At 43.4% G+C, this 27,150-nt stretch overlaps 1 protein-coding gene across 1 annotated transcript; it reads left to right on the forward strand.

Moving 5' to 3' along the window:
• Positions 1-1,129: 1,129 nt before the first annotated feature.
• On the forward strand, positions 1,130-27,150 carry hsd17b12a (hydroxysteroid (17-beta) dehydrogenase 12a). Its single transcript, XM_071326634.1, has 11 exons — positions 1,130-1,437; positions 15,305-15,351; positions 15,967-16,042; positions 17,810-17,917; positions 19,205-19,269; positions 19,619-19,663; positions 20,412-20,446; positions 21,259-21,340; positions 23,669-23,734; positions 24,115-24,264; positions 25,381-27,150. The coding sequence occupies exons 1-11, from the start codon at positions 1,260-1,262 to the stop codon at positions 25,534-25,536; spliced, it is 1,008 nt and encodes a 335-aa protein (XP_071182735.1). The 5' UTR covers positions 1,130-1,259; the 3' UTR covers positions 25,537-27,150.

Consider the following 27,150-nt stretch of genomic DNA (forward strand, 5'->3'; position numbering starts at 1 on the left):
ATGGAGATACACGTCCTGAAAGATGGAAGGCAAGCTGGAGGCGAGATCATGTGGGACCATTCTATCCATTGAGAGGGCAGATATCGCGTGTGAACAACAGGTACTACTCCGATATAAAGGCTTTCCCCAAAGTTGCCGAAATACCACGTGTGTCCACTCATATCAGTGCATTCGTAACAACCTGACCATTACAAAACTTCAAATTAGCAGATATATTTTTGGGGGACCAAATTCGGTACTCTCTCATTGACCTCCATACTAACGTTCCTCACTTCGTGGTCTTATTTTCGTGTACAGATTTTGGATGGAGTAAACAATCTCGCTTCGTCTCGTCTTCTCTGACTAGGGTAGACGGGTCTCGCGAATCGTGAGAATAGAATGAAATGGCCTTATGGGGTTTGTAGTTTTTTGGGGGGACGGGTGCTCTTGTGCTCATAAAATGTAAGCGCATGTGTTTGTTCTGTTTTAGGGCGTATATAAGCTTTATCAGTGTAGTGTGTCCCATCACTTGTTGTAATTGTCAATATAATGGTACCAGGGTGCTTAAAATAGGTGAATGAGTCATGTTAAGTAGGGTGCAAGCTGATTTCATAATCGAATGACGTCTTTCCCAAAACTCTCCGGGAGGCGGGTGGATAGATTATTGTTCCACCAATCGGAGCATCCTTCCATTCATAAAGTGGTGTGGGCAGTTTTTTTTGGAACGCGTGGGTTTGGAGGGTTTCATAATCCTGACTAATCCTGAAAACCCTGTTTCAACAAGAACCAATGAAAGGTTCGGAAGAGAAATTGCCGTATTGTACGCCCAATCGCTCCTCACCTAGGACCACATTTGAGCCACCCTGCTTCATAAAGAACACTGGGCACGTTTGTTTTGCATGGCCCGGTGCCTCAGGGGAATGGAGACCAATGGAATGGTCTATAATGTACATACTCCGTCTACCCGGAACACCGGGACATGCAAAACGAATGCGCCCAATGCATGAATGGGAATGGAGTCTTGGGGATTGACATGTAAATTCACCAAAGGGTGGGCAGTTTCTATTGTTAGACAGCTGTTGTATCCAATCACGAGCAGAGGTGGGTTTTCAGGCAGGCTATAGAGTAGGTGGTGGGTGTGTGTTTAAATCAGGATAGACTAGTGTTGTGGGAGTGTGATGCTACAACCTCCTTATAAAGGGATTCGCACATTGTGGCTTGAAATTAGAGCACATTGCCTAAATTTGAGGTCTCCACAGAGTCACTGAAAAACAGCTGTCATGTATTCGTTGAACGTGGAGGACATGCTTCATGTGGCCGAGACGCCACTCTTCTGGGTCGGAGCATTCACCGTGGCCTCACTGTCTTTGTGGGTGCTCCACCGACTCCTCCAAGGTTTTCGAATTTGGGTCTGGGGAAATGGACAGTTGATCTCGCCGAAACTGGGCAAATGGGCAGGTGAGTTGGTCACATGGATTCCTTACGAAAAAAAAAAAACAAGTCACGAAGGCTGCTCAAGAAGCCTTGAGCTCGACAAGAAAATGTAAAAATTTGGATATTTACGCCAACTTTATTATACATCAAGAAAATACTGCATTCTCATCATATTTGACGTATCACCGACTTTAGGAACTTAAGTTGTGTATCAGGACTATCGCGTAAACGCACTAACAGGTTAACAAGATCACGCTTATTGGCTTTCCAGTGTGCAACAGCCGCACTTCAGCGCCCATGACTGAAGTTCCAGACCCCAAACCAGCATTGTTGTTCGCTCTCCATTCGAAAGGATGAAGATGTCCAGTATAGATAAACCAAATTCCGCAGTTTGTGCACTCATTTAGAGAGGTAATATGTGGGTGAGAATTCATCCAGCGGCACAGTGAACGACAGCCCATCCACATGATATATATGCCCAATTTAAGACGTGACCTATATTTGAATTTACCCCAAATATAGATTCCTCTCTTTAATGTTAACATTTCATATTTTATTCAACAGTTTATAATATACCCCAGGCTATTTGTCATGCGTGTATTGTTGCCATGTGTTTTTTGTTTACGCAATTAATAGCCTACCTAAAATGTGTTATCAAATGGATTGTTTTTAAATTTTCGATATTCTTATCTGATTAGCTTGAAATTGATTTGAGTTTCTCATTCTAAGCATCCAACTGTATTTGGTTTAACTCGTATCCTGTGTTTTTCAAGTTTATTTTTTTGTTTAAACTAGGGGCTTCTGTCGCCGTCCTGGTCAAATAAGAGTATATTCGCTGTTAAGACATTTTAGGATCGTGTCTTTGCATAATGTGGAGACTAGTCTCGTTGAAATAGCCTTGGCCTAGCTTGACCCAGTTATCCAGTCTTCTCTTTCGAGAATACTACTGCGTCTGGAACAAAAGCGCGTTCTCGTCTTGCTGCGCAATTTGCGCCCCCATACCATCCTTTACGTTCTCTTATCCAAAACGATGACAGTGTATTGTTTTTAAAGCTACACCTTTCTCTCTGCATCATAACGTACGTTTGTCTAAAGTTGTTTCTGGGTTTGGATGGCTTTGTTTATTTGGTTTAAAATGAATGTCATGTGCGTTGGATGAAGGAATCCAACATGTGTCGCATTGGTGGAATGCTTATTGAATGCGTAATGGCATAGTTTGATGTTCTCTTGGTTTATATGCTTCGGGGTACCAGTGGACATCGGCGCTCTAGCTATGTGATCGGTCATTGCCTTGTCATAGATTGCGACACATTTCCAAAATCATGTCATGGCGCTCACGTTGAATGGTCGCTTGAATGTAACCATTATATAACTCTTGCAGCCCATCTCCGAATTTATTGTTGCACATTCTGAGGTTTGGCATGCTGCTAGCCTACATCACTATATACTAATGAAAAGCTGTAATATTATCATTAATAATTTCTGACTGATAATTGGATTTATTTCATTTTTTGTGGGGGTGCTATTTTTTTGTTTAAAGTGCTACCTTGGTATTTATAGATAACATTTTTTTGTTGTGAAATATGCATGCCTCACCCTGAAACCAACAGTCATAAGAGTACCAGTCTGACTAGTCTCTTCTCAAATTAATTTCCAATGACAGTCCCTAGAGTATGCACAGCAGTTGGAGGTGACAATGCACCAGGGTATGGAGAAACTGGTTCCTGATCCTGAAGCACAGGTCTAGCAGCCAGGTTGCACCACACATGCATGCTCACTCACTCAAGTCACCTTACAGCCTCTTCTCTTATAGCCTGATCCCAAATCTGTTTGTGCTGTCTTGCCAACTCTTATGATCATTGTTTAAACCACACAAACAGATCTGGGACCAGGCTACCTGTTCATGGATATCATACCAAATGTTTTTGTAGGCCTATTTGTCTGTTGGCATCTTCAACAGAGTATAAAGTTACCTTATTGCAATGTGTGTACCATAGGGCCTTAAAAAAAAAAAAAAGATGCCAAGTTTGCTGACTTGCATGTAGCTCAGGTTTCAACGCACAGTTCCCATTGCAATACCCATGGCCTGGCTATTAACACAAGTGACAGATCTCGCCTGACGAGTTCCACTTGCCCAAAGCCACTGTCAGAACAGTGCACGCACCCCTGTACTGGTAGCTGAGTAGGTAAAAGTAGCCCCAAACCACTGATGCAGTATCAGTTAAGTTTTCTCCCCCTATGGCTAAGGTTTGGAATAAAGGTTGGAAATCTGACCCTAGACCTGTCAAGCGCAAGTTCTACCTCGAGGGCTGGTTTCTCGGACTTAAGTCCTGGACTAAAAAGCACTGTGCTTACATGCATACACGTTTGTAAATTATGTATTCATACTTAGGTCAATTATGTGGACACCCCTTCAAATTAGTGGATTTGCTTATTTCAGCCACACCCTTTTCTGACAGGTCTATAAAATCGAGCACAGCCATGCAATCTCCATAGACAAACATTGGCAGTAGAATGGCCTTACTGAAGAGCTCAGTGACTTATAACATAGCACTGTCATAGGATGCCACCTTTCCAATAAGTCAGTTCGTCACATTTCTGCCCTGCTAGAGCTGCCCCGGTCAAACTGTAAGTGCTGTTATTGTGAAGTGGAAACGTCTAGGAGCAACAACGGCTCAGCTGCGAAGTGGTAGGCCACAAAAGTGCACAGAACGGGACCATCACATTTTGGATATGCCATGTCTTGCAATATGCAGACAGCTGGCTTAAAAGTACATTTACAAAAACACGATTTTCAATTGCACATTTTTGTTGTCCAGGACTAGGCTTAATCTGTTTCTGGGATACAGGCCCGAGAGTGTTACTAAAATGTCTCCAGTGAAGAAATTCATGAAAGGAGACGTTCTCAAATCTCCATTCTTTTTTAGTCCCCATTTTTCAACCTTCATGTGTCTTGCTGTAGCCTGCCAGTACATTGGCTAAATCTCTTGCGCACATACTTGATTTACGAGCTACGCAAGAATTTCACTGGCGTTCCTTTGGATGCTCCAGCGAGGCTGTTGTGTTCCCTGAGTGGAGGGGACCCCTGGTGGTAGGTTTGGAGTCATACACCCTGCCTGACTCAAGGAGGCATCCCCTCTTGTTCTCCTGCCTTATCCATCGTCTGTAAAAGACTAAAGCTTTTGCTTAACTATAGCATCTTATGTGGTATGCAGTGTCCTCCAATAGTTATGAAATTCAAGTGATCTACGTAAAACATTTATATCCAAAAATGTGACGTTTTTGTTTGGGGAAAAATGAATAGTTGAGGCTGTTTTAGAAATGACCAGCATATTCTGTAGGTTGAATATACTTTTCATAGAGCTCAGCGATCCCTATTTTTTTTAATGTGAGACATGTAAGAAGTTATTTCTAGACTCGACCGGTCTGTCTTGTAGAAATTCTCCTTCTCCCCACCTCTTCATTAGCTCAGAGCAGCACCTCTTACATAAGGATACCAGTGTGCTGCAGCTGATATACATTGCATGTGTGAGGGGGGGGGGGGGGGTGGCAGTACAGAAGCTTCTAATTCCTTTTTAGAGGAACCAAGGAGTAAGATTTTAGGGTTGGTGTTTTTGCCTCTGTAAATCTAACCGAATGGATGACGCTACGGTGTAGGAGACTTTGAAAGGTTATTCTTAGGATGTAGCTCATGAAAAGGTAATTGAATTCAACATTAGGGCGACTAGGTTCTCTGCGGTGTAGTTCATCCATTGACGTTGATGGGCAGAGACTTCCACAGGGCATTTGACGTGCACCTTGTCACACAACCTCTAACTCTTCTTATCCCGTTTTCTCCCCCTCCATGACAACATTAGTTTATTCAGAGATTGGAACTGTTACATATTATAAGGGATGGTGTGTAGCCATTCAGGAGTTAGTGTAGGCGTGACATGGAAGACTGGTCAGTTCTTACAAAATGTAAAGGACCCTTTTTTATTTGGTTGACTGTCATGGCAACAGCCTAAGGATGTGGGGAAATTCATCTTTTGATGAAGGGAAAGTTGTTTAAAAGTGACATGCAAAAGGTTTTCAGTTGGTGTACTTGTCATGAATAGGTGCTCTTTCATTCGTTGTAAGGAACATGCACATCCTGTCAAAAGTTTGGACACCTACTCATTCAATGGTTTTAATTTTCTAAATTGTAGAATAATAGTGAAGACATCAGCTATGAAATAACACATGGAATCATGTAGTAACCAAAGAAGTGTTAAACAAATCAAAATATATTTGAGATTCTTCAATGTAGCCACCCTTTGCCTTGACAGCTTTACACACTCTTGGCATTCTCTCAACCAGCTTCACCTGGAATGCTTTTCCAACAGTCTGGAAGGAGTTCCCACATATGCTGAGCACTTGTTGGCTGCTTTTCCTTTACACTGCAGCCCAACTCATCCCAAACCATCTCAATTGGGTTGAGGTCGGGTGATTGTGGAGGCCAGGTCATCTGATGCAGCACTCCATCACTCTCCTTGGTCAAATAGCCCTTAGACAGCCTGGAGGTGAGAGGTTATTGTCCTATAGTCCCACTAGGTGTAAACCAGATGGGATGGTGTATCGCTGCAGAATGCTGTGGTAGCCATGCTGGTTAAGTGTGCCTTGAATTCTAAATAAATCACAGACCCTGTCACCAGCAAAGCACCATCACACCTCCATGCTTCACGGTGGGAACCACACATGCGGAGATCATCTGTTCACCTACCCTACGTCTCACAAAGCCATGGCGGTTGGAACCAAAAATCTCAAATTTAGACTAATCAGACCAAAGGACTTATTTCCACCAGTCTAATGTCCATTGCTTGTGTTTCTTGGCCCAAGCAAGTCTCCTTCTTGGTGTCTTTTTAGTAGTGGGTTCTTTAGTAGTGAATTCGACCATAAATTTGACCCATTTGGGGGTGGCAGATAGCCTAGTGGTTAATGTTGGACTAGTAACCAAAAGGTTGCAAGATCGAATCCCCGAGCTGACAAGGTAAAAATCTGTCGTTCTGCCCCTGAACAATGTTCCTAGGCCATCATTGAAAATAAGAATTTGTTCTTAACTGACTTGCCTAGTTAAAAAAATAAATGAAGGCCTGACTTATGCCTCTGAACAGTTTGTCTGTTACTTGAACTATGTAAAGCATTTATTTGGGCTGCAGTTTCTGAGGCTGATAACTCTAATGAACTTATCCTCCTGCAGCAGAGGTAACTGTGTATTCCTTTCCTGTGGCGGTCCTCATGAGAGCCAGTTTCATCAAAGCGCTTGATTGTTTTTGCGACTGCACTTGAAGAAACGTTCAAAGTTCTTGAAATTTTCCGGATTGACTAACCTTAATGTCTTGAAGTAATGATGGACTGTCGTTTCTCTTTGCATATTTGAGCTGTTCTTGCCATAATATGGACTTGGTCTTTTATCAAATAGGGCTATCTTCTGTATACCACCCCTACCTTGTCACAACACAACTGATTGGCTCAAATGCATTAAGAAGGAACAAATTCAAGGGTGCAAAGCTGTCATCAAGGCAAAGGGTGGCTACTTTTGAAGAATATAAAAAATAATTTTATTTGTCTTACACTTTTTCCATATGTTTCGATGTACTCACTATTCTACAATGTAAAGAATTAAAAACCCTTATTGAGTAGGGGTCCACTTTTGGCTGGTACTGTATGTGAATGAAATGTGCTGGTCACTGAGGAAGGGTCAGCAACTCCATCTATGCTTGTGAATGTGCTTCCCCCTAGTGTTGTAAATGGGGGGGGGGGGGGGGGGATTTGAAAAAGTGAGGGTGGATGGTTGGAGACAGAGAGCAGCGTTGCATTTCATGTGACGAACACGCTCTGTGACATGTGCTGCAGCCGGGGCTGCTGGGTAGAGAAAGCTGTAGCTCTTAATTTCAAGCCCCCCGTCACTCCTTCTCTAGCCAGCCTATCTCCATCTCTCTTGTTCTATCCCTCTTCCTATCAATTTCTCATTCATTTCTTTCCCTCTGTTTGTTTGCCCTCTGCGAGCCCCCCCCCTTCTCGCTCCACTGTCACGACTCGTGTTTCTTTGTTAGAAAAGGAAGTTCCATCTATCTTTTTTTTAATGTTTTTATTTTTTTAAATAGCCCATGTTTGCACTTAGTCTCAAAAAAAAGAAATGCAATCAAAGAAATACTGCTATTCCAGTCCACTTGTTCAGACTAGTCGGTACGTGTATGAATGAGACTGGTTTAAACCTGCTCTTTTCAAATACATTTTTGTTAATGTCTGTTTTTACGTCAGGTAGCCAAGTGGTTAGAGCGTTGGACTAGTAACTGGAAGGTTGCAAGATCGAATCCCCGAGCTGACAAGGTTCAGGGGCAGAACGACAGGTTTTTAAAAGGCAGTTGGCCCACTGTTCCTAGGCCGTCATTGAAAATAAGAATTTGTTCTTAACTGACTTGCCTAGTTAAATAAGGGTAAAATAAATTCCACTTTTTTTTTTAGTAATGGATGGTGTTAGTGCTCAGGCGCATGAGGTACATTTCCACCAAGTTAGGAGAGGCCGCCTTAGCAGTATAGTTGTAATGGGGTGAATTGAATACTATTCACTGCATAGAACTGCACAAGGTTCTTGTTGATTTTGGTAGCCCAACATGCCCAGAACCAGAGTCCATCAGTGCATTTGGCGGCAAGTCCGTGCATGCACAACACAATGTGGTGACACCTGTGATTGTATTGCATCATAAATCAACTTACTTAAGGCCTATTCTCTGTTTCAGTTGAGTTCTTGGGTTTTGGAATAGGTACATCCCTAGGCAATAACTCTGAACCCTAACCCAATTCTCCTCTTGCACAGACTTCCTAGGAGGTCTTGGTTTCTGAGAACCTTGTGGAGAAGATTTGCACAACGTTGACGGTGAAAGATTAAAGACCTGCATTGACATTGTGTGAAGCTCTACAGTCGAGAGTTTGGGTTATTGATTACCTCCTTGGCAAAACCACTTCACTGCAGAGCTTTGCACACTGTCGACGAGGCGTGTGTCTCCACTATGTTTGATAACCAAGACCTTATTGGAAGAGTATGTAAGATGGGCATTGGGTTAGGATTCAACTGAAGCAATGGTTAAGTCCCAAATGGCACCCTATACCCTATGTAGTGCAGTACATGGGCTCTGTTCTCTCGGACTCTGTCTGGGCATCATAACGCTGTCCTACTGGGTTTTCCTGCTGTCTCCTGTTGAGGCGTCTGAAATCTCTAGTGCGCTTTGTTACCCCTCTGCAGAAAAACCTGCTAAATCTAGACTTTTTAAATTTGTAGTTTGTCTTGCAGATAAGGTTAGGTAACATTAATGTAGTGATCGATAATATACTTTCATCTGAATCTAGACAACTACAATTTCAAGTCTAGACTTTCATGGAATGGGGTAACTAGGGATTCATCATGGAGGCTCCTCAGAGGAGGAAGGGGAAGACCATCCTCAGTGAATTTCATAAAAATGGAAACGCATTGAAGTTATCCTTTTTAGATAAAACGATTCTAAATATATTCACGTGACCAAATTGATTAAAGCACACTGTTTTGCAATGGAGGTCTACAGTAACCTCAACAGCACTCTGTAGGGTAGCACCATGGTGTAGCCGGAGGACATCTAGCATCCGTCCTCCTCTGGGTACATTGACTAAAATACAAAACGTAGGAGGCTCTTGGTTCTCACCCCTTCCGTAGACTTACACAGTAATTATGACCGGATGGAGGATGTCCTCCGGAAGTTCAGCGCTCTTGCAGCATGAACGGACATGTCCTCCACCCAATCAAAGGATCAGTGAATTAATCTAGTACTGAAAGCATAAGCTACAGCTATCTAGCACTGCATTGCATAAAATGTGATGAGTAGTTGACTCAGAGACAATAGTTCAACAGTTTCAACAAATACATTTCTTGAATGGAGATGGAAGTTTCTATCTTTTCAGTTTCACTTAGCTAGCAAATGCAGCGGGCTAGTTTAGTGGCTCAGAGCGATGCTATGTTAGCTAGCTGACTGACTATCCAACACAATACTGGAACTCTTCCAAGTCAAGGTAAGCTTTTGGTTTTATTAATTTGTTGTCACCTGGGTGTGCCAGTGTAACTGCATGATTGTAGCGTGTTTACTAACGCATTAGTTCTACAAGCTATGTTGACTAGGCCGTTACTTTAGCTAATATGGTGACAACGATGTAGGCTGTGTAGCGGTTATGATATGGTTTTGCTTGGATAGGCTTTTCCGCCTGGTCACATACAGTTGATGTGTTGTATATTGAAGTCCACAAACAAAGGGAAAATGTGAGGAGGAGAATGCATAGAGGCTAGAATGAATACAATGTGGCTGCTATTATCAGGGGTGTGTTCATTCTTCTTAAACGTAAGCAAACGAAACGGGGATAAAAAATACCTGAATTTGTCCAATAGACTCGTTTGCCACTGGACTAATGATTACACCCTAGATAAGCTAGATGCAGGCAAGAGTGTGAAAAGCAGTATTGAATGTGTCAGTCTCACACGAGGTTAATCTCGACCTGTGTGCACCTACGTTGTAAACTTTCATTCATAGGCCAGGTTCTAGCAACCTCATGATGGGTATAGGGAAAATGTGTGTATCATATAGTAGCCTAAACCTATTGACGTTAAGTTCAACTGGGTGAATGGAATATGAATGACAGTCATCCAACATGCTGTAATAGAAATAAGGCCATGCTCATGGAAAAAATAACCGTCCTCCCTCATCATAAACGGCACTGACCACCACGGATTCATAGTTACACGGTTGTAAAGGAAAGCCTGTTCTGGTCATCAAATTTATATCTGCGACAGTTTATTGTCCATTGAAATGAATTCCTTCCATTTCTTTGATTTAAAAAAAAAAGTTATCCCCCGTGAGAAGTTGCAATATGAAGGAAAATAACAAGCATGTGACTGTGGGAGCCTATTTTTGCACACTGTACTCAAATATAGATGCTATATTTGGTCGTGGGCTTCTCGAAGTAGACTTATTTTTGCTCTCGGCTCATAAAGCAGTAGTTGTCGACTGATTTATTTATGTTTGCCCATGTGACTTGCCGCTTTCTGTTATTTAAAGCAACTTGTTTGAGGTGGGTGAAGGCAGGGATGGTGGTCGCGATGGGTTTTCTACTGCAGCCCGCCCCCCTACCACACCTACCTCTGGCAGAGGGCTGGCTCGTTGATAGGAGGGACAGGGGTACGACAAATGACTTAACAGTTCCTGAGGAATGGAGAGGGGCAACACGAGGGCCGCATCCTCTCCACGAATGTTAATTGGGGCTTTAGTGAGGGATGGGCATCCACTTTCAGTTTGGCACCCATTTTGACTTGCGCAGTTTTTTTTCGGGAGCTACAGCGCTATATTATATACAGCCATGAACGGTGCTGCAATAGGATGCTGAAATAAGTATGATTGCTCCAATGCCGTTTTGTATTTTCTTTTGGGATGCATTGCAGAGTGTAGACCCCGTTTTTAGCCATACCAGTTGTTTCCCCCCACCTGTGTCCATTCCTTCCTTGTTGGTATTCAGGTGCTGCGGCAGGCAGGCGAGATCCAGACGAGGCTGCGCTCGGCTCCTCGCTGCTATTTTTAACTCGTGCTGCTTTTTTTAGCCCTCAATATGAATATTGAGCAGGCGACAGGCAGGGGCAGCTCCACTGTGCCTCTGAGGTGGGAACGTCAATATGCAGCAACTACCTCGGCTACGTGATGTGTAGCACTGAGCGCCGAGTGCAATTTAAGCCCCCCACCCCCTCCACCAGGGAATAACTTAACCAAAATGGCATTGAAAATGTGTTATTGTCTGAAATATATAGAGATGGGAGTGACACATCTGAGCCTCTAAGACCATTCTACACTGAACACAAAATATCAACGCAACATGTAAAGTGTTGGTTCCATGTTTTTAATGAGCTGAAATTAAAAAAATCCCAGAAATGTCCCATATGCACAAAGTGCTGATTTTAAACAGCATGATCACTACTCAGGTACACCTTGTGCTGGGGAAAATAAATAAAAGGCCACTTTAAAATGTGTAGTTTTGTTGCACAAAGTGTGCAATTGGTATTCTGACTGCAGGAATGTCCACCAGAACTGTTGCCAGAGGATTTAATGGTTAATTCTCTACCATAAGTTGCCTTAAACCCTGTTTTTAAAGAATTTGGCAGCATGTCCAACCAGCCTCAACTGCAGACCAAGTGTAACCGAGCCAGCCAAGGACCTGTACATCCGGTGGCTTCACTTGGAGGGGGGGGGGGGGGGTGCTGAGGACTATTTCTGTCTGTAATAAAGCCCTTTTGTGGGTTGAAACGAATTCTGATTTGGCTGGGCCTGGCTCCCAAGTGGTCTGCAGCCCTGCCTTATGTGAAATCCATAGATTAGTGCCTAATTTTAAGTTGCCTGATTTCCTTTTTATACGAACTAACTCAGTAAACTCTTAGGCTTGGAATAAAACAAATTCAACAGTAAAAAGGTGTCCATGGACAAAGTAACCGCTCGTCCCTCCGTACCTTTGTTACGTGCGCCAGTTGCTGTGGTGTCAGTTGTGTGCCTGCTTGCGTAGCTCCGTCCTGTGTGCAGCGTCACTGACCGTAATGCTCCACTCACGTGAGGGGAATTTTAAAATCCTGCTCTTCGTGAATTTAACAATGGGGAAATTTGGACACAATGTTCCTTTCTGGGACCAATGGGTGGAAATGTTGACTGAATGGGTGATGTGTTTTAATATTTAAATATATATATATATATATATATATTCCAGGATCTTACCAACAGATTTGAGTTTAATCTATTTTATTCGTTCTGTTACATATCAGAGTATTTTGGTTAGAATGAGTAAATGCAAGTCTTTAACATTGGTTGTCATTGTAGTGTGTAGATGTAGCGCACAACACAATGGGGGCGACGGGATAGTAAGTCAAGTCTGAATGTGTCTGATATGGCCCCCTATTCCCTATATAGTACACTACTTTTGAGTCCTATTTGGGCCCTGGTCGAAAAGTAGTGCACTTCATAGGGAATAATGGTACGTCCGGAATGGCACACTGACCTGCCACCTATACAGTGAGGGTGCCATGAATTATGATATCCACTTGCCAAAAATGTTATTGTCCTTCTCATCTTTACCAAAATTAGTTTGAGGGCATGGTTCTTTTCTATAATATGAGGGAGCGGTGTAGCCATTCAGGAGTTACAGGAGGGAGGCGCGAAGCGGCTACATAGGACATTCTGAGCTGCAAAACCATCGGATTAACTTGAATCTGCAATGGTCTTTATTTTTTTGTTGAGGTGGAATCAGGGTTCAAAACCCAGTTTATATTCCCATTGCCCCTTCGTCTCCTCTCTCCTATTCATCGTTCCTGTAGGCAGATGGCGTGGTATGCGAACATGGTGCTTCCTCCTCCCTCCCACTCACCCTGTGTCTCGTGAATACCCCTCTCCCATCCCTCAGTCTCCCGTCTTCTATTCCCACATGAACACACTACATTCCGGCGACCATGAAACAGTGGCAAAAGTGTAAGCAGTAATGCACTTGAGTGTGCAGACAAACTACTCCTCCCCTGACAGGTGAAAAAAACAAAACATGCGCCCTACAGTTCCTGTGGGATTCCATAGGCATTTAACTTCTAGTGAGTTGCATACCCTTTGTTCCACATGTTAATATCTCTGGAATGCGGTCGGTGCAGATTCAGAACCTCTCCTTCCACCCCCCTCGGCCCATTCCGTTCTTTTTGTTTCAGTCCGTCTTGTTTTGTTGGTTCGTCCAACCAATCCGTGGGACTATATGGTCGTTGTTCCCTGAAAGAGAATGTGTTGCTGAGTGGGTGTACGTGCCCTGAACTTTGGGTCAAGTCTCGGGTGAAGCAGGGCGGGGGAGGAAGTTCAAGGAGTTCTTGGGTGCAGGAACTTCCAGTCCTGACAACACTGCCCTTGTCATAATGAACCTATGCTGTTGCGTTCACAAAACGATGTGCCACCATTTTTTAACAAACCGTAGATTAAATTACATGTGCAATTTGTGTAGGCATCATGCACTCTCCTGGTGTATTCCTAATCGGGCATATATCTCACGACCAACTGCGTGGCTCACTATCTAGCATACAGCTCCTCTGTTGCTCATATACAGTATGTGTAGGTAGAGTAGTTCACTATGGCATTTCTTTTGAGGGATGTGTTGGTATACTGTCATCTTTAGCCTGGCCAAACTCTGCATGTAGCCCCTTGTGCAGGGGAGTGTACCATCTCCTCTAGTCTCAGACTGATGCGCCGCAGTCAGTTGCCCATTGAGGCTTTTCTGCCAAGGAGCGTTTCATTCTTAAGATGGGCGGGGGGAAAAAACAGAATCTGCTTCTCTCTTCACTTTTGACTGCGCGCTCTCTCTTCTCCCTCCTTTCACTCACTTGTTATTTTCCTCTCTCTGTTTCTATTTTTAGCCGCCCCTAGGATCCCTGTTCTCCCTCCATCCACGCTTTCTCTCGTGCTCCTTGTTCGTCATCTTTCCTCCCCCTCCCTCCTTGTTTCCCCCTCCAGCTTGGTGCCAGAGAATGGCTACTGCCTGTCTGAATCTTTTCATCAACCCTGGGTTGGTTCCTCTGTGCTATTTCATAGTGCACAATGGTTTGTACTGGGGGAATAGTACGTATTGGTGCCCACTTATCTTCCCACCCTAAAAATCCTGTATTGGGGGGGGGGGGGCTTTGGTTAGTGTTAGCAAGAGGTGTGACTGACGATCAGTCAGGCATGGAATAGGGGTGATGTGATGGGCATAAGCTGGCTAAAAATAGCTGTACGCTGTCTTGACAAAGCCAGCCGAGAATGACACGAACATCCGTCCGGACTCCTTGTACCTCTAGCCATTCTGCTTTACCTCCACTGTCTTTAGTCTCTTGCAACCACTTTGAATGGAACTCTCTTTGGCCAACTGTAAAAGAGCATTGTTTATAAGCCTTGTTTTAAAATGTAGTTTTAGCTTAACGGTAACATTTAGACTTACGTTTTTATTCGGTACCACACGATAATGGACGAACAAGGTTGTTGGGTGCGTTTCAGCTGATTTTGCTTTTGTCAAAGATATTAAAAAAAAAATGCTATCCAGTCACCCGTGAAGGCTACAGTACTATGTAAACTCTGTTGCTGTTTGGATCCCCCAAAGAAGCAGTCTGACCGGAAATGAAGGTGTGTCATGATTTCGGCTAAGACAATTTTCTCTGCAATTAGTTTCTTTGAAAGCCTTGACAGAAATTACATGAGGACACTTATGTGTTACTTTGTTCGACCCCCAATATATTGCGTATTCCCCACTACACTGTTTCAGGTATAGTGACTTGGAGCCAGGCTGCAAAAATGTAAACGAAACCTATTCATAGGTTGCACGTCTGTCACTCGGTTGCGTCGTGCCGTTGTTTTGAACGTTCTCAAGCTGCCCTCGATGGCACCAAAGTGGTGATCGCCTCTGTCCAGAATGACTGGGCATAACTACTGTTTAGTCTGAATTCCACTATAGTGCCTGGAAATACGATGACATTGCCAAAGTAGTCCAAATATTTCGTAGGAAACGACTTTGCCAGCAGCATGTCAACTTTACTTTAGACAGATGGCAATGTTGTCATTAGCTAGCTAAAATCTGGTGGCCTCTCCTCAATCTTAGCTAGCTAACGTCATCTGGTGACAGCAAAAGGTTTTCCTACTAATTTAGTTGTCCTCCTTTTTTGAATGGCATTGTATTTCCAAGCCACAGTAATGCACTTTGGACCATCTTCATCAGCTCTCATTGACGATGAATTGAGTTGAATGCTCAGTCGAGGCATCGGTCCAAAACGAATGTACGAAACATGCAACCATGAGTACTGATTATTTTTTATTTTTTTCAGTTGTGACGGGAGCCACAGACGGCATCGGTAAAGTCTATGCGGAGGAGGTGAGTTTCCTGCATGACCCCTTTATTTAATTTCCTCCATTGGAAAAGCTTAGTGACGCACAGGCCGTGGTAGGGAGGGCTCTTCCAGGTCTATTGTGGAAAAGGATTCTTGCACACACCCACACTTGTTTTTCTGTCCTTGTGGGGACCTAAAATTTCCAGTCCAAATCCTATTTTCCCTTACGCCTGACCTTAATTGTAACCCTCACGCTAAACCTAACCCCTAAGCTAAAAAAGGCCTTTGTCCTTCTGGGAAATGTTCCCACCCGGGATAATATCTTGTTTGACTATCCTTGTGGGGACGTTGGGGAATTTCCGGTCTCCACGAGGATAGAAGAACAAGAGCGGTGGTAACAAGGCTACCACTCAGCTCCTCACGCAGTTCCGTGTTGAGTTGGCACACCCTTGTCAATGGCCTATGCATGTGTTTAGAGCAGTAGTGAAGGCTTAGCCAAGACCGTAGTTGGCCGAGGCAACCGTGACATGGTTCAATAGGAATCTAGTAAGTCTCTCCATTTTAAAGAACCGTAGAGTTCCCTGGTTCAATATAGTCTTCAGTGATTGTGGTGTACTGTTCTAGTCTACTCATCCCATCTTTCTTGCTCCCTTTCTCAGCTCGCTCGTAAAGGGTTCGCAATGATTCTCATCAGTCGGTCCCAGGACAAGCTGGATGATGTCGCCAGGCAGCTTGGTAAGTGGGCAGCAGGTAGCCTAGTGGTTAGAGCGTGGGACTAGTAACCGAAAGGTTTCTAGATCGAATCCCCGAGCTGACAAGTTAAAAATCTGTGGTTCTTCCCCTGAACAAGGCAGTTAACCAACTGTTCCTAGGCAGTCATTGAAAATAAGATTATTTTTTTCCCTTGCCAAGTTAAATAAAGGTGTTCAAAGACAAAAGTGCCCCTTTCTGTCTGTCGGACATGCTAATTGGTGGAGTATAGTGTGTGCCTCGTCAGCCAACTCTCTACTTCTGATGTACAAAATATGTCCACTGTAAAAAGCTTCCCCAGCCCTCTCTAAAAGGCTAGCCTGTGTATGTCATTACAGGACACTGGGATGCACACACGCACCTCCGTGAAATCCTGGAAGATGAGGGTGTCCATATGGGCAGGCCTGCCTTGACGCATGTCTGTCTGTCCCCTTGGCCCTTCAATCATCCATCAATCAAATGTATTTATAAAGCCCTTCTTACATCAGCTGATATATCAAAGTGCTGTACAGAAACCCAGCCTAAAACCCCAAATGGCAAGCAATGCAGGTGTAGTAGTACGGTGGCTAGGAAAAACTCCCAAGAAAGGCCGGAACCTAGGAAGAAACCTAAAGAGCAACCAGGCTATGAGGGGTGGCCAGTCCTCTTCTGGTTGTGCCGGGTGTAGCCCTTATCTTCCCTTTTTTGGGTGTGGAGTTGGCTGTATATTTAGGTGATCTGAAGACCCTCAAATTCTCAGTGCTGTGCAATTTGTTTCTCAGGTGCCGTATATTAAATGCATAAAGGATACGACACACTGACTAAAGGGGAGTTTTTATTTTAAATGACCAAAATCGTTTGGTTGCATAAGTCAGTGGTCAGGTTTCCTCACTGCGTTTGAATGGATGATCCTTTATTTTGGAAAATAGCACCATTACCTTAGGCCAGAATGTCTTCCGATAATGCAACCGTAAAAGCGACGATTCTAAGCCGTCACCTTGGGTGCAATGTCCCCTGTCGTGCTGATGAGTCAGTGGGGTGATGGGTTGTCACGAGCAGGGCTCAAGGTTCCAAACCGCTGGCACTCCTCCCCCTCGAACAATCAGCCTGGCAACTTAACCCCGCCCCCCTTCAATCTGGCATCCCCAAACACTGTGCCAACACGATCCCTTTTCTGTACCTCTAGTCACCTTTACTTTTTTCTTCAATTGGCTCACAATGAACCTGGTAACCCAAACCTACTTAATCTGGCAATTCCAATACAAACCCTGTGACCAATTCCAACTCTTTTCCCCCTCAGTCTTGGACCCTTTGAGGATAAAAAAAAAAAAAAAATCAATGTCACTAGCTAAATATAGCTTCATGAATAGGGTGTGTCGGTTCATGGGGATATTCCAGCCCAGCCTTGTATCTCTTCACTAGACTTCTCTACTCTCTTGTGGAAACTTCATCCCTATCCAGCAGTGGTAACGGCTGCCTGCGTATCCCTATGAGTGGCACATCCTGGGATTTTTCCTCTTGGAATTTACCGGGTTGCCCATCAGACAAACAAGTTTTATACATGCTAATTGCAGCAGGCATATCGATGGAAGGAAAGCGTCAGGCATTTTCAGGTTTTATTAGCGGGTACACAGCGCCCCCTCCTGTTTGAGGAGTTCTCTATTGTTACTGCTCATTATTCAATGGAATTTTTGGTGTTGAAAGGGTACCACCTGTTTGATGGGGTGACCGCTGAGTGTGTGATTATCTTCTCTATTTGCCTCCTGTCCACAGAGGAGCAGTACAAGGTGGAGACCAAGACCATCGCCGTGGACTTTGGCCTGTCGGACATCTACCCAAAGATCGAGGCTGGACTGGCTGGCCTGGAGATCGGAGTCCTGGGTAGGTGTTCCTTTGGTCTGGCCTTCGTCACAGCGTGGCTGTGTATACCACTTGTCCCCACACTACATTATCCTCTCGCTTTACACTGAGTGTACAAAACTTTAGGAACACCTTCCTAATATTGAGTTGCACTCCCGTTTGCCCTCGAAACAGCCTCAATTTGTCCGGGCATGGACTCTACAAGGTGCCTCAAGCTTTCCCTAGGCATGCTGGCCCATGTTGACTCCAATGCTTCCAACAGTTGGCTGGATATCCTTTGGGTGGTGGTCCGTTCTTGACGCACACAGGAAACTGAGTGTGAAAAGCAAAGCAGAGTTCTAACCAGTGTGCATGGCATCTACTACCATACACCGTTCAAAGGCAATAAAATATTTTGTCTTGCACATTCACCCTCTGAATGGCAGACATACACAATCTGTGTCTCAATTGTCTCAAGGCTTTGAAATCCTTATTTAACCTGTCAACTCCCCTTCATCTACACTGAAGTGGATTTAACAGGTGACATCAATAAGGGATCATGGCTTTCACCTGGTCAGTCTGTCATGGAAAGAGCAGGTGTTCCTAATGTTTTGTACATTGCCCCCACAAACAACTTATTTAACTAGTCAAGTCTGTTAAGAACATTCACAATGACTTTACAATGACTGCCTTCCCCTGCCAAGGCAATAATGTCATCGGTCTCATAATCAACACTGAGAAACTACTCTTGCGGGCACACACTATTGCCATTGAGCTTTTATTTGTCCGTAGTCGTGCAGAAGTGTGTAAAAATATATTTTAAGTACATTTCCAGAACAGACTGACAATGTGTTGTAAAATGCATGTTAGCGTTTTGCTTAACACCAACACATACCACAGTCAGTCTTGAGTTCTAACCCTGGAGACACTAAGCCAAAGCAATTTAAGTGGAATGCTATTGGGGCAGTGTCGTCATTTGCAATTAGCCGCCTACTAGTGATTTTTATTTGAATTTCTCAGGCGTTTTTATTAGGATGTGTTCGTACAGAAAGTGATGTCTGTCCACATTCTTGGTGAGTGACTGTCACATTCAGGTAATGCTTTGTTCTTTGTGAGAGGGCATACAAGTTCATGTGCTGCTTGGCTTGCTTTTCCAGTTTAAGGTGCGGTTATATGCCTCTTTACAATTCTTTTTTTTTTTTAATGGAATGCCTGGTTCTCTTGTGAGGTCTTGTTGCCTCCTGGTGGTTTGGAAGTGTAACGCCATCAGTTAGAATGTTCTTATTTGCCGTAACAATGGTCTCGTTGGCTTCTATTTTTATTCAACAGTGAATAATGTGGGAATATCCTATCCCTACCCTGAGTACTTCCTGCATATTCCTGACCTGGACAACGTGAGTTTTTCTGGAGTTAATTCTGTGTAGTTGAGCGACACATGGTAACACGTTACTTGAGACTTCTTCGAAACCAATTGAGTGTCAATTAGGCTGTGTTTACACAGGCAGCCAAATTCAGTAATAAGTAAAATTACTAATTGTTCTTTTGAACAATCAGATCAGCTTTTTACTTATTTGTTTTTAACCAGTAATTGGGCAAAATATCAATATTGAACACGGCTGCCTGTTTAACACAGCCAAAGTTCCTAGCTGTACTTTGTCTAGCAAATAGCAAGCACTTACTTGCATTTGGAGTTAAGAGGGGAGAGTAGGTGTCAAAGCTCCTTGTTCTTTTTCTTCATTCTAGTTCATCACCAACATGATCAATGTCAACATGACCTCCGTTTGCCAGGTAAGAGTTCTCTTGCTTCTGTAGCAGTTCTGTGTGTATAAATCTATACCATTGGGCAGCTATGCATGTCTATACCATAGATATTCATCTAGTTTTTCAGTTCTTTTTTTATTTGTATTTTATTGCACAGGTTGTGCGCACTGTCGGTCTGCGGCAAAGTTAATGGAGTTTAGTGTTACAATGTGTCGACCGTACAGTGGCACAGGTGGCATGTCGATGGGCTTCCATCTTTCACGCTTCCTCTTCATCCTCTTCTCCTACCTCCACTGTTGCTGCCGTGCTGCCTGTGGTTCCCAGAGCAACGGTGAACTACACCAACGCTGTCTGTGTTCACCACCCACGCACCACCATTTCTTCCCCCGCTTTCTCTCGTTCCTTCTCTCGCTCGCCCTTGCCTCCTACGCTGCTGAAATGTACCGGTGTGCTATAAATCTCCCATAATGCCGCTTGGGTAAATCTGTAGCGGTAATGTGAACTTCCTCGCTGGTCCTGTATGACTTCATTCCCTTGCTATTTCAGTATTTTATAAAAAGAACTATGTATAGGTCGTGTTAGCATCCATCGAAATGGAAATTTGTCTTGAAGTTAAATATTTGCATAAAATGTAACATATAATGGTGTCCCATATGACTTCTTTCATGTGTGATGTGTATTGGCACAGCCAGTGTGATTCCTGACCATGCTGTTTTGTCAGGTAATCGAACTGTTTGCTCAGGAGTTCACCGTTCTTTCCGTGCTCCCTTTTCAGATGACTCGACTAGTTCTGCCCAGAATGGTAGAGAGGTGAGTGTGTTTTCTTTAAGTGCTATTGCCACATTATAAATGAACATTAACTTTTTTATTTTGATGCTATTGATAGTCTGTTCAAGTGTGTCTGACTGGTCAAACAAGGTTCTCAGATGTCATTCTTTAAAAAAAAAAAATGGGTTTACACGCTCATGCACATGACAAAGCTGTGCCTCACTGTAAAACTACAAACACTAAATCAAATCCTTAGGTACCCAAAATAATATTAGGTCTACAGTCTGTTCCGCTATCATCCCACTGCTTGCTGTTCCTTTTTCATTAAGGGACAGGCCGGCACCAAGGCTGTCCTAACACTGGAACCTACATCAGAAAAGCCTAAATGTTCTCAACTTTTTTAGAAGGACCATGAAATGAAGACCTGGGCTTCAAATTTTCAGGACATGAGTTCAACAGTGTTATACAGAGGATGCCTTTCTACCCTGTTTCTTTCTATCCCTTTGTTCCCCGTTCTGACCAGCTGCTTTTCAATTCACACAAAGTGCACCCTCTTCCGATTGGCTCTGACGAATCACATGGGCTCTCTGCGCCAATGGGAAGGCGGGGCACATTTAGTGCCTTGAGGGGCTAACCAACCCCGTTTTCACTACATCACTACAGCAACCGGAGTGCTAAATGCGTAAGCAAGCCGCTGTCATGGCAACCCGCACAGCGACTATGATTAGTGTGTGTATGGCAGCCTACAGTGGCACTAGGCTGCTTGTACTCTTTTGTGACGGACAGGAGGCTCTTTTGGCACTCCATGCCAGGAAAAAAAAAAAAAAAAAAACTTTTTATTTTTGTTGTTTCAGGTCCAAAGGTGTGGTCCTCAACATCTCCTCTGCCAGTGGCATGTACCCCGTCCCTCTTCTGACTGTATACTCCTCTTCCAAGGCAAGTGCCAGTCGTGTGTGTGTGTGGAGGTCTTACATTTATACCTTAAATACACACACTTTATATACATTGCATCATTTAACTGCATAACTGCTAGTCAATGTCTGAGTGCTTTTCTGTCCCCTACCACTGATTTCAGTTTTTTCTTCACACTGATTTGGTGGAACAGCTTCAGTAACATGTCTGCTGACTTCAGACTCTGGCAGCAGCAATGGTACAGCACTGATGAAGGCATAAATCTGAAACTTATGCTTTGCATCTCGGGCCTCTAGTTTATTCTTAAAAAAAAAAAAAAAATGGTTTTGAGTGCAAGTACTTTTTGAACTCTACAGATTCTCTCTCCCACGCGCCGGCTGCCTTTCATTCTAGCCTGACCTCAAACCTTAATACTGGCTATCTAGGCACCAGATATATACCCCCCCACCCCCCAAAAATGATTTCTGGTGGCTCACCCTGGTTAAATGGCCACGCTCGTGCTTTAAAAAGTAACAGAAACGCTGAACGTAAATGGATGACCTAACTTCAAGTATTCTGAGCTAATTAAGGATCTGAGAAGTTACATTTGTTGCTGTTGAAGATGCAAGAGTGAACTACTTCTCTACCCTGATCTGAGTACTTCCACTCTACCCTGATCTGAGTACTTCCACTCTACCCTGATCTGAGTACTTCCACAATCCAATTCTGTGGAAGACGATTGTGTCTTACACACAACAATGACATGCCTGCATCCCCTGATCACTTCACACTGTTTTTGAGTCTTTACTCTTTACTTTAAAGATAAGATCCTAGATTGACAGTAGCTTGGCCCCATACAGGTTTTCTGGTCAGGAGGCACTTGAGACGACTACTCTGAGACTGTCTACTGCTTCCTTTTTGCTCCTTTGCGCATATCCTTTGAGTCCCTCCTTGATACTGAAGACCTGCCCCTTGGGTGTGATCACTACTAGACTACTAAAAGAGGTTATGACTTTTGTCCCCAGTGTTCTGTCTTGTAAATAGCTCCCTGACCTCTGGCTCCTTTCCAGACTATTTTAAAACTGCTCCTGTCTGACCTCTCCTTAATTAAAAAGCACAGTCTAGACCCCCTCCTCCCTGAGTAATTATAGACTCCTCTTGGCTTCCTTATTTATCCAAGATGTTAGTAGTTTTCAAGCAATTTGAGTATGAAGTCAGGCTTCCGCTCACGTCATAATGCGGAAACTGCTTTATTGAAAGTCCGTAATAATGACCTGTCTCTGCCGGTAAATGCTCTCTAGTTCTTTTGGATCTCTGTGCTGTGTTTATGATAAAGTGTCCTTGTTGACCGGCTGGAGAGGTGAGTGACTCTCTCGTGTTGCTCTAGACTGGTCCGGTCCTGCTTTTTAACATCTAAGCTATATTTCTTAAGTCAAGTCTGTCATTGATTTGAAGTTATGCATGTTTTTATTTCCGCACGCCTAGATTACTGTAAATCTTTGTGTACCCATCTGTCAAATCACTCCATCCAGTTATTTCACAATGCTGCAGTACTGCTTTTACCAGGCACCAGGAAATGTGACATCACACTTAATTTTTTTTATTTTTTTTTAGCTGCTCTGCACTGGCTACCAGCCACTTATTTTTCCTTTTGTACTTTTTTTTGTATAAAAATTAAGTTTAAGGCTAGATTTGGTTTAGCTCCAACCTACATTGCAGAACTTCTCTCCCGTATGAGCCAAAACGCAGCCTGAGGTCCCCTGGTAAAGCACTGTTGACTGTTCCAAAGTCTAGGTTGAAAACAAAGGTCACCGGGTATTTTCCATTAGGGTCCCTAGACTTTGGAATGGTCTCCCAGAGGTGGTCAGGCTTGCAGATTTAGTGCAAATCCGCCCTGGAAACACCCTGTTTCTATAGATTTTAATTGGCACTTCTCCCTCTTTTTCTTTGTTAGTACTTATTTTATTTAATGATGTGAAGCACTTTGTTACTTGTATTGAAAAGCACAATATAAATAAAGTTATTGGTGCCCATCACAGGAGGCTGCTGATGGGAGGACGGCTCATAATGTCCAGAACTGAGCAAATGGAATAGCATCAATCACGGGAGCCATGTGTTCCGCCGTATTTGATACAATTCCGCTCCAGCCGTTACCACAAGTCTGTCCTCCCCAATTAAGGTGCCACCAACCTCCTGTGGTGCCCATCATACTGCAGGCATTTTCCATAGTAGGATTTGTTACATATAGAAATGATGGCAAATTAGTGTTATTAGCAAAGCTGTTTTTTTGGTTATCCCAGTCTCACAGTTCAGTGGGGGAAGCACTTTCTCTCGTAGGTGGTAATGGTCAGTATTTCTTGTTCACTCCTTTAGGCTTTTGTGGACTTCTTCTCCCGGGGACTTCAGGAGGAGTATAAGGCAAAGGGAATCATTGTCCAGGTGAGAAGTCATCCTGTTCACCTGGGCCACATTCAGCAGGACATAATGTTGGCCACCGTTCAGATACTTGTATTATGTAAAACCTAACCTGCTTCTCTGGCATTTTATCTGCAAAGTTCAACAATGTTTTGTGTACTGAACATGGTCCTGTTCGCTACTAGTTGCTTTCCAGTTCATGTGACAGTTCCACAAAGGTAGTTAGTATTGCTTCTTCCTGACTGATCCTCAGCACAGAACCGTACAGTCATGCCTCTGTTTTTATTTGCTCACGCTACGAGACTGTTCTTTGTTTACCTCAGTGTAACTCGTCTCTTTTTAACGTGGCTACATTTGCTGTGTTTTATACGTTGTTTCATTTTAAGCTAACCTCTGTCCTCCAGAGCGTGCTGCCGTTCTTTGTGGCGACCAAGATGACCCGTATCAGGAAGCCCACCTTGGACAAGCCCACCCCGGAGCGCTATGTGGCTGCTGAGCTGACAACCATCGGACTGCAGGACCAGACCAACGGCTACTTCCCCCACGCAGTCATGGTACGGCTCCACCGCTCATCTCCCTTTGTTTTGCTTTTGTTAACTACAAAAAAAAATTATTCTTGTTGGACAAATCCAGGGGTGTGGTCACTAAGAACTAAATGGTAAGCCAAACGGAACAAAACTTGGAGGGACTTACCTGAATTTGTCCAGAAAGTTTTGCCATTTTTTTCTACGGTCTTCGTCTCTAAGGGCATTTTTACACAATTTTGAGCTATGGTTCAAATCTAAGCTAGACTATTTGTTACGCTGTATTTCATTTGTTCTGGCTGGGTTAACTTTGTCCAACAGGGGGGAAAAATGCGTAATCAAAACCACATGTCCATGCGAGTCATTTGTTGATTGGACAAATGTTATCAAGTTAAATCCGTTTAGAGTAGGATTATCATCAAGCATCACTTATGTGTCCTAAACTTCATATTTTCGCTTTGGTCTTCCAACAACATGCAGGAGAAACCTGCGCAATAGCTGTTATAACTGACAGGAATGGGCTATATTCAATAGCCTATTGTATAGCCCCCGTCTCCTCTAATCTGCGTCAGATGCGCTCACAAATGCTCTGCTACGCACAATGTTTCAGAGAGCTCAAGTTATGATGCTCCATGCATTTCATCAAATGCTTGCAGTCAAACAACCAATAGTAATGTGCAACTATGGTTCTTTTCCGATGTTTGGTCCGGACTGTTCTCACCTGCAGCGAACCGCATCACGGTACGAATTGAATCAGACCGAGCCAGAGATCACCCTTTGAGTGAACTGCAGTACGTTTAGTGTGCTCCAGAGTGGCGATTTTTAACGTTTAGCAGTCCAAACGAAGCTACCCAAGGGGGTAACCGCGCCAGAGTTCAGGAAAAACCACATCAAACCAATTTGGTGTGAAAGACCCCTAACTGAATACACCCCACGTAGTCCCTCCCTTTTCAGTCGGTTTTCCTCCGTTTGGTGTGGAACTTACCGTTTTCTTTTAGAAATGTGACGTGTAGAACTGATATGATCGATTTGTCATGTAGAAGCAACCAGTTTCACATCACTGAAGAGTGAATACGCCCTCAATGTGTTTATGTCCACACTGAGTGTCAGCTAACCTCTGACCTTTTGTTGTCCGTGTGTCCTCAGGGCTGGCTGACCACTGTCCTGGTGCCCATCAACCTGGTCATTTACTTTGGGGCAAGGATGAACCGAGCCCAGCGTACTGGCTACCTGAAGAGGAGAAAGCTGAGGGAGCTGGCCAACCAGAGTAACGGGAAGAGTGACAGGCTGAAGAGCGAATAAGAACCCCCCCATAGAAAAGAATGGAGAATGAAAGCTGACCATAGAACTACCACTGACTAGCCCTGACTGTCCATTTAGTTAGTAATGTCAAATGATTCACGGGTGTGTTTTGAGGATCTTTTTGTATGTTGAAGCTAACGGATATCTTCCTCGGAGCCCATATTGACGTAACATGACACGTCTTTTGAATGAAGTGGTTCAGCGATAACGCCTCTAACCAAAACGGCAGCTCTAACAAAGTGGCTGCGACAAATACATACTCTGCTCTCAGCACAGGGAATAGAAAAATAACTGTGACCAAAAATAATTGCAGAGAAGAATCTTTAAAGGCCCAGTTCAGTCAAATGTGATTTTTCCTGTTTTATATTCGTTTCCACACTGAGGTTGGAAATAATACTGTGAAATTGTGGTAATGAAAATGCCCTTTTAGTGTAAGAGCTGTTTGAAAAGACCGCCTGAACTTCAGTCTGTTTTGGTGGGATAGAGTTTTGGTCTTCTATGGTGACGTCACCATGCAGTCAATTAGTTAATAGACCAATAAGAAAGCGTTCCAAATCTTTCTGCCAATAACCGCTAATTTTCAGTCCCCTCACTGATTACTCCCAGACAATCCTAGCAAAATCCTTGCTTGAGCAATTGCCCTTTGCTAAGAAGCTATTTTTGGTTATTTTTGACCATTTTAATTAACAATCACAGTAATTTACTTGTTACCCAAAACAACATATTTGATATTGAGAAACATCTTCATTTGACCTTTAAACAGGGTGATTTTCGTTGACTCTGCTGTTGTAAGCAGAATGGTGGCGGGCCAATTTTTTTTTTATATATATTTTTATACATGTACGTAAAACCAAGCCGCAGGCACATCTTCAGGTACTTCGCACAGTGTGAAGTGCAGTTTACACACTGGCTGTGCCTGAAAAGTTTACAAGCTATCACCCCCCCCCCCCAGCTTGTTCGCCTTAACTGTCTAGCTGAGTTATTGTCAATCAAGAGTGTTGGCTTTTTGTGCATATTTAAATTTTTTGTGTATATAAAAAAATGTGGTGGGATTTGTTGCACTGATGTATTTCGCTTTTTTTCAGTTGTCTAAACTTTAAGTATTTTTTTTCTTCTTTCCCCCCCCCCTATAAAATGTAATTGTTATCCACATGCCTTCCAGTTCATGCTGGCATTGATCACGTCCAATGAGAGGGAGTCTTGCACATTGAAGGCTTTATATGGAGCTGTGAATGCCCTAAATGATAGTAGTTCCTTTGAAAGCTAATACTATACACTTGCCTTACAGGCTCAGACTGTATTGCCAAAGACTGTATACTATATATTGTGCACGAGAGCCTTTTGGAGTGGTGAGGGACTTCAACAACATGCACAACTGTTTTTTGTTTGTCTGGGTGTTGCTCTATGTATGACTTGGATCTCTGTATGACTTGTTCTGACCGATGTCCAGACTTGGTGCCTTATGAAGATCTCAGGTGTGAAACGATACCAGTTTATCAGGAATTTTGGAATTGCAATGTACTCTGTCACTCTTGCTGTTTTGCGCCTGTACGATTTAATCTGAACTTTCTACTTGACAAATTCTGTACAATAAAGAATGTGGTCTGTATTTTA

This window comes from Salvelinus alpinus, chromosome 9 (genome assembly GCF_045679555.1).
Source record: "Salvelinus alpinus chromosome 9, SLU_Salpinus.1, whole genome shotgun sequence".
In the NCBI taxonomy this organism is placed as follows: Eukaryota; Metazoa; Chordata; class Actinopteri; order Salmoniformes; family Salmonidae; genus Salvelinus; species Salvelinus alpinus.

What these genes read in the sequence shown, in the direction of transcription:
- hsd17b12a (XM_071326634.1), top strand. Translation starts at nt 1,260, where the DNA reads ATGTATTCGTTGAACGTGGAGGACATGCTTCATGTGGCCGAGACGCCA. An exon ending in TGATGTCGCCAGGCAGCTTG is followed by an intron (nt 16,043 to 17,809) that starts GTAAGTGGGCAG and finishes TCCTGTCCACAG; the next exon opens with AGGAGCAGTACAAGGTGGAG. An exon ending in ATATTCCTGACCTGGACAAC is followed by an intron (nt 19,270 to 19,618) that starts GTGAGTTTTTCT and finishes TCTTCATTCTAG; the next exon opens with TTCATCACCAACATGATCAA.